This window comes from Patagioenas fasciata, chromosome 1 (assembly GCF_037038585.1).
Source record: "Patagioenas fasciata isolate bPatFas1 chromosome 1, bPatFas1.hap1, whole genome shotgun sequence".
Lineage (NCBI taxonomy): Eukaryota > Metazoa > Chordata > Aves > Columbiformes > Columbidae > Patagioenas > Patagioenas fasciata.
Window position 1 is genome coordinate 89,093,840 of NC_092520.1, and position 7,722 is coordinate 89,101,561.

Sequence of the window (7,722 nt, forward strand, 5' to 3'; positions counted from 1 at the left end):
TCTAGAGCTCAAAGGAGAGAAGGGAGAGTGTGTATGTTTGCTGACCAACCTTTTTGAAAATTACTGGGAATTAGTTAATATTTAACTTGTCTTTATTTTTGCTTCCTATTTTAAAAGCAACCAAGAAAAAAAACTATGAATCTTTGTTAAGGTGTCACTTGTGCTTTTAATGTAGCATGCATGCCTCTTCACCCTTAGTTTTCTTCCACATAGCTTCAAGTTACCAAAAAAAATCCCCAAAACTGTTCATATAAGAATAATTGGAAAACAGATGTACATCTTCATGGCAGAAGGAATGAGCAGTTCTCCAGCATCTCTATGTGTGGGAATGTTTATTTCCAATTTAAACTAAAATTTAGTAGCCAATTGTTTTTGATCCTCAACCTGGGATTTGCACAATGGCTGTGATGATGGCCAGTCTTGGTAATTCTTTCTGACAATCATTTTTCAAAATTAACAGTTGACTTCTTCTAATACAAAAAAACCTTTTTTTTATTCTTTCTCACTTTTTAAATACTAGAGAGGGGGAGGCTTCTGAACTTACAGATTCCCCGAGTTATCTGCTCTCTTGCCTGTAAGAAATAGGATGAAACAACCTCTCGGGTTGGATGAAAACGTGTAGATTGCAGACAAGATGACACAGCATGTGACAGGGAAGGCTGGGACCAAGGTTCTTTCTTCCATTTTTTAGCAACTCACAAATTTTACTGTGCTCTCCAGTAGCAGGACTCTGCCTTCATCCCCTTTTCCAGCACCTCTCTTCATTAACATGGCAATTGCTAAGCATGTACACAAGTGTTCATCTCCTCACCAGTGACTGTCAAACAGTCGTCATATACACAGGGCTGATAAGATTAAGACTCTGTAACCAGTGTAATTTCATTTTCCAGTTGCTCCGACTACTCCAGTATGTGAGGTGCCCAGCTCTGCCATGACAGGAACAGTAGTAGAAATGAGCTGTAGGGAGACCGAGGGGTCTCCTCCATCTGAGTACCAGTGGTACAAGAACGGTGTTGCCTTACTGGAAAAGACAGGAACAGGCAGTGCTAGAGCAGCAAACATCACCTACACCATGAATAAAAAGTCTGGCACCCTGGTAAGTGTAATAAGCAACTCTGTCAAAACCAGCTATATCAAGAAGACCAAATTCACTGTTTCGTACAACGATGCACAGGGGTCTTAATCCAAAAATGCACAAGGTCTTTGTCAGACATCAGTGTCATGCTGAAAAAACCTGCTAACAAATGTAGAAGGTGGTTTCTGCCTCAGACCAATGACAAGCTGTAGGTGTTGAGTGATACAGACAAAATGAGTGAGTTGAGTTGCAAGGCTGCAGTAATGACCAATGAGCAGAATCTTGAAAATATATGACAAATTTCACCTTGTCAGTTAGCTATCTAGTGCCAGGTGAAAATGGTCTCTCAGTATGTCAACAGAGTTATAGTTGATAGCGCCTTAAAATCTGCAATAGCAACTTCGCTTGCTTCAGTGGGAATGCAGCACTAAGGGCAGTCCAGAATCTGTGCAATCCAGTGGTGTTCACAAGTTCCCATTCAGTTCTTATGAAGTCAGTGGGAATGAGTCAGGGCTTTAAGACAGTTTAGTGTTTTTTTGTTTGTTTGTTTTAGTTGTTGTTTGATTCTGCCCTCCCTCTGCCCCATCAGCTCTGAACTGGTGGCCATCTCTTCCATCTCTTTCCCATCCCCTCCTTTCCCCCCAAATTAGCCGATCCTTCTGAAAACACACTACTTAATGATGCACTGGCAACTGAGATTTTTTGGAAGAGTTGTTCTAGGAATGCCCTGCTTTTGTGCATGATTTAACCTGGAAATTGAAATGCGACTAAGCATTCAGAAGTGCTGTGGATCTTTCAGCACACAGTGGAAATTAGGTGGGCTACTCAAAACTACTAGCTGTTGTTGTTTGGGTTTTTTTTTTCTTGTGGTATGTGATTATTTTCTAACTAACTTGTTGTTGCTTTTTTGGTAATATGAACAAAATGTTCTGATTTCAGGGATTCTGAAATTACAGCACGTCCAAGAAAATGCATTTTATTGGAAAGTACTGATCCACTGAAAAAAATCTCCTTGTAGGTACACTCCATTTAAAATGTCCATCTAAAAGACACTCTTAGACCAGAAGCTGAAGTTAAGAACCAGGGAATATGACTAGGGAGCTGAATTATGGGGTTGAACTGGACCAGAATTTCTCACTTTCAGGTTTTGTTATTGTTTGCTTAAAACAAACAAACCGACCCGGTTGACATGTCAAAATTTCTATCCCACAGGAAATTCTGAATTATTTTCCATTCTGATAATGGTTTTGGACTCTGTCTTAACAGCTATTTAACACAGTTACAAAGAATGACACTGGAGAGTATTTCTGTGAAGCCTCCAATGGGATTGGATTATCTCAGAAATGCTCAGCGAAGCGAATGCAAGTTGGTATGTGTCAAATCAAATAAGGGCAGAAAACAGTCTTGCAATATTAATGATTTTATTGCATGATGCAACCGAGAAGCTACGACCAGATTGAATTATATCTTTTTGTTTGATTATGACATTTTGGTGGAGGAATAATGAGTTCCTTTATATGTTTTTGCTTTGGATACTTCAAGCATGCCTTTCTTACAGCACAAACGTATCTCACTGCATTTCACAGAAAAGCAACAAGTTTAGTACCTTAAAATTATTGCAGTATGTAGCCTTTAGGCTGCCAAACACTGAACTTCACAGAACAGCATTACCTATGCAAGATTTTTTAACATTTCAGAATGCTTTTGTGGAAGGTGTACAGGATGTGTCAGTCCACTGGGGTTATCTTCTTTATGAAAAGCGTTTGTTTTGAGATGCATTCATGTGAGATCTTAATGTAACAGATCAAAAATTGAACCGAATGACTCATTTATACCTGCCAGAGGAATACTGAAGAAATCAGTGTATCTTAAAAGTGAAAAAATCCTGCTGCCTGTTCCTTTTCTACTTGTACAGCACAGGTGAAGTGTTATGTTGGTTAGTTAATAAAGCATTTAGCAAAAGCTGGAAGGGCAGAGTCTATAATAACCCGTAATGTATAAGTAGTTTAGCAAAATATAAAATTAGCTTGAGCAGATGTGATAGGAAAACGGATGGTAAAGAAATGCCTAAAGTTTCTAAAAGTTCCTAACAAATACTGCAAGAAATTCATGGCCAAGAATTCTATAAAGCAATTGTTTGGTGCCTTCTTAGAACTTAAGTGAAAATCACTGTATCACAGCTTTTAATGCATTCCTGGTTGATTATAAGCAAGTGTCCCACCAGGTACTAAGATAGAATAGAATCCCCCTGTTGTGGAAATACTCATCTAAGTCCTAAATTGCTGTCAACCAGTGCACACAAATGTATAGGTTTGGGGATCAAACTCCCTACCATATACTAATGTATGCTTAAAGTCAGGAGCCAAATAAGTAATTGGACATAAAACAAAAACCTGTGAAAACCTTTCTGCTTGTTAATGTCTGTGTCTTTCCTGAAACGGATGAAGCTCTTAGGGATTATATCAGGAAATGGGCACGAGTCATCACCTTCAAAATAAAAATGGTTAGATGGTTTGGTAGCCCGGCGTAGTGTTCAACTTCAAACATCTGGGCTAGAATATTTGTTGGTCTTTATTCTGTTTAATTTTAAAAGCTTTGCTGTTTAAAAAAAAAATTGAATTTTAGAGAACTCACCTGAAGAGTTCTTCTGAACTGGGACCTGACATTGCCATGAGCTTGCCTCAGTTATTTTAAGCAAACTATATGAAGACACTTGTTTTATGACTTCAAAAGATTTCAAGATATTTTCCCTTAGAGACATATGACTTGGATAATCCTTATTGGGGATAGGTATAACAAGGAGTACATATCCTTTGACCCCTCTTCTTATTTCCTTACTTTTGGCCCAAATTAAGCAGTGTATCAAGCACTCCTCTTAATGTGGCTGTGATACAGTAATGCTTTTATCTACAAATTAACTTATGCAGCTTGGGCTGAAGACCACCTATAGATACAAAAGGTGTCTGTAATAATTAGGGGAAAAAATCCAGCCAATGGAAATTTTTACAATTTGCAATATTGGACTTATGTTTTATAATTACAGATGACCTTAACGTAAGTGGTATCATCGCTGCAGTAGTATTTGTGGCTCTGGTAATGGCACTGTGTGGCCTTGGAGTATTTTATGCCCAAAAAAAGGGCTACTTTGCAAGTAAGTAAAATCACTTCTTTCTTGTGTCAAAAAAATGTCAGTTCTGCTGACTGTAACATGTCCTCTTTTTCACGAGGGCTCTAACTCCATGGTACTGAAGCTAAAGAGCATTGCAACAGCAACTTTTTTTAGTGCAGAGATTTTTATTTCAGTAAATTCTAGTGCAAATGATACTCTATGAATGACACAGAGACGTTTCTGCAGTTGCATAAGGCTACCGTATGGCTTTTGATAAGGGACAGCAAAGAAAAGCGACATAAAAACAAGCCAGGCAGGTTTGCTTGAGGTCTCAAAGATCTGAGTGGCTGAATTCTGAAGGGAAAACTAAATGACTGGCTCCCTCTTCTGGGTCGTGGCGAAAGTGCACTTTAAGTTGGCTAAGGAAACTGTTCCTGTGCTAATTTTTCCCCCTTTTTTTCTTTTTCAGAGGGAAGCTCTTCCCAGTAAGTATCTTGATGCAAGTAGGACACAAATCACTGCAAACTTCATTTACGTTTCTGATGATAACTGATGATTGTTTAAGGCTGTTCTCCCATTATTCTTGTACACTGGCTATTTCAAACACTGAAACAACCCTTATCCTGCACACCAGCTGATCGCCTTATTAGAACTACTGTGTTGGTCCGATAGTGACTTAACTGTGACTTATTATTGTGATAAATGTGCAGAGATGAGTCTTTTTACATAGTTACGTTTTACACCCCTAACTCAGCTACAGGCCTGCCTTTGTTTCCTCTTCAAACTGGACAAAAGATGCTCAGAACTGAATTGAACTGTCCTCGTATCTATGTCTGCAGATTATTTCAGGAAATATTTTGTAAAAATATGATGGGTAGAGACTTTCTGAGGGTGTCTTGTCTACTCTAATATGGATTTATTTCATGCACTTAGATTTCTTAGTAGCAAGTCAGGATTCCTCAAGCTATTTTAGAGCTCCCGCACAAGGCTAAATTTGTGTGCTTCATTGGAAGCTGTCCTCCAATTTTTTTTTTCTTTTAAAAGTTTATCTTAGCACTCCTAGGTTATAGCAGGTAAAAAAAAATACTAAAGAGAAATACAAATACGACTTTAAAATACTGTGCTGTTTATACTGGCCATGAGCCAGACAAAAAGTGTAAGTGGATGCACTGAAAAGACAAGCCAGGGAAGGTAATTTGGCAGTGGTTCATGCAATAATGACAGCTGTCTAAAAACGTTCAACAGTTTTTTTCTAAGAGGGGAATAAAACTCTTAAGAATTGCTGGAAAACAGGAAAAATACATTCATAAATAAGGTTCTCAAAGGGTTCAAATACCAGCAAAGTCCTTATTTAACCTATGTTCCTTTCCTATTAACAGAAAGACCAACTATCAATCTACGAGTGAAAAGGCAAGTGTTCTGCATTCAGTAGTGTGCTTAAAAAGTTTCAGATGTCTTCAAAACTCCTCATATCTGTTTTTGCACACACTCCCAAACCTTATATGCCACCAGTAGCTGGAGATACCATCTCTCTGTGTATAGGTTCCTATTAGTCTTAAGTGCCACACAATTACAGCACCTTGCTCCATACTTCACCATCCTTTTCTTTACCACACTAACCAGACTTTTACCTGGTTGCCTTTTACCTACTTCTTCCTGCATCTCCCCGGTCTATTACCTTATTTCATTCTTTCTCTTTCCCCTTTTCATGATTACTTTCCCTCCATCAGATAAACCAGAAAGGCAACACCCTTACACTTATTGACAATCTCATCTCTATGCTATCCACTTAATGATGCCATTTCTTGTTTGTGAAGTTTTCTGCTCTGCCTTGCTTCTTGTGCGTATTGGTTAACCAAGGAAATGTAACTCAGACACAGTTAAAGGCAGCAGCAAGAGAAAGTCTGGGTCTTAATTCCTCTAAATTAATGTGGATCAAAAGGCTTGACTAAATACGGAAGCTCATTGAAAGGATTCAAGGGCTTTAACTGCATGTACATTGGTCCGGCTTTTCAGATTGGTGTAAAAAGAATGGAGCTCCAGCTAAAACTTCAACTAGGAGCAACTTGTTTTAAACTACAGATCGTGAAATTTACATTAGTATTATTAGGACATTAATAGCCTTTAAGGCTTACTAAACACCACCCATTTCTTTAATTAAAACAGACCTTATTAAGCAGCATTAGTTTATTTCTTCACCTAGTATCTATGTAAGAAACTTACTGAGGCCAGCTACCTGGCTGGTCTGAGGGGGAAGGAGCAAACTTAAAAGAGCTGTGGTAGCTGTTTATCAGTATTAATGGACTTGTGAATCAGATGCTTAGAGCTGTTTGATACTTCTGGTTTTTAATAGGTTATTACTTGTGTTCTGTGTAGCAGTGCATTTTGCATGCTTCCCTTTCCAGAAAAGAGAAAACATTAACAATGTTTCAGGCATGCTTCTCTTCAGTCTTGATACCTTCATTTCTTCTGAAATGTACACAAAATGTTAAGCTGGTTAAGAGCTTGGAACTGTTACTTATGTAACCTTTCTTGTTTCATTTAGGATTTCAAGCATACCAAGTCCTTTGTTATTTAGAAGATTTCAGCCTCTGTGAGGGACATCAAATGACTACTTGTTATACAAAACCATCAAAGGGATCTTTTGACTTCTACTCTGTAAATATTGTTCCCACATACTACACACTGAAAAAAGAAACTGCTGATGTTTAGATCTAGTCAACCTGTCTGTGAGTGCTTTAACAAAAAACAAACAAACAAAACCCAAAAACACACCACACAAAACTTAAAAGATAGAACTAAATTGAATACACAAAACAAATGGTGTGAAGAGTTCTAGTTGTTCTTTTGTCCATGTACACATACAGCAATCCAGGATTCATTTTTATAGCTTGGAACAATCTGTTCAAATAACTTGCATGGATGACCTTGCTACTGCTACTACTTATGTCTGCACCATTGTCAAGGGCTCAAAGTCTCCTGCAATTCTGACTTATTAGTACCTTGACATTGTGTTTCATTTGCCAAAGCCATCTATGAGTGCATAAGTGGTCATGCAGACTTAAACTCACTATCCTGACAGGATGAGGCTTCCTGTAACTGAGGCTCAAGCAGCATTTTATTGTCTAATATGAAATGCTTACAGCTTCTTTTCCAGAAGGAAGTAGATCTCTCTGTAGACTGCATATGTAGTTCCATTCTGAAGAAAAAATCATGCCAGTACAACTCAAGCTGTAGCATCTGGACTCTAACTGTTGACGTTTCACAAATAAATAGTTTCTCAGAACTTGAAGTGCTTGTGTCAATAGTTCAGTTACTTAAAATTTAAATCTCACAACCTCCTTAACAGGTTTCAGTTGCTTTTCTAAGAGTAACATTTCATCACCTGTGCATTCATTAATGCAGTGTAAAACTAGAAAATTTGTGGCTACGCTTTTGGCTGTCCAGGTCTATTACTATGTGCTTTGCTACGGATTCAGGGCTCATGTTATGAGTGGGGTTTTTTTGATTTGTTGGTTTGTTTGTTTGTTTGTTTTTT

General features: G+C 38.0%; 1 protein-coding gene across 4 annotated transcripts in view; it reads left to right on the forward strand.

The window, feature by feature from the left end:
- JAM2 (junctional adhesion molecule 2) overlaps window positions 1-7,476 on the forward strand; it is a 37,330-nt gene extending 29,854 nt beyond the window's left edge. Inside the window, exons 5-10 of one of the 4 annotated variants that reach the window (XM_065862662.2) lie at window positions 891-1,096; window positions 2,342-2,444; window positions 4,119-4,226; window positions 4,654-4,669; window positions 5,564-5,594; window positions 6,730-7,476. In XM_065862662.2, coding sequence (XP_065718734.1) covers window positions 891-1,096; window positions 2,342-2,444; window positions 4,119-4,226; window positions 4,654-4,669; window positions 5,564-5,594; window positions 6,730-6,762 — 497 coding nt within the window. In that variant the 3' untranslated portion in view covers window positions 6,763-7,476. Of the gene's footprint in view, window positions 1-890; window positions 1,097-2,341; window positions 2,445-4,118; window positions 4,227-4,653; window positions 4,670-5,563 lie in introns of all 4 variants that reach the window. The other 3 variants (XM_071810140.1, XM_071810162.1, XM_071810151.1) reach the window with 3 other exon arrangements.
- Window positions 7,477-7,722: the final 246 nt, after the last annotated feature.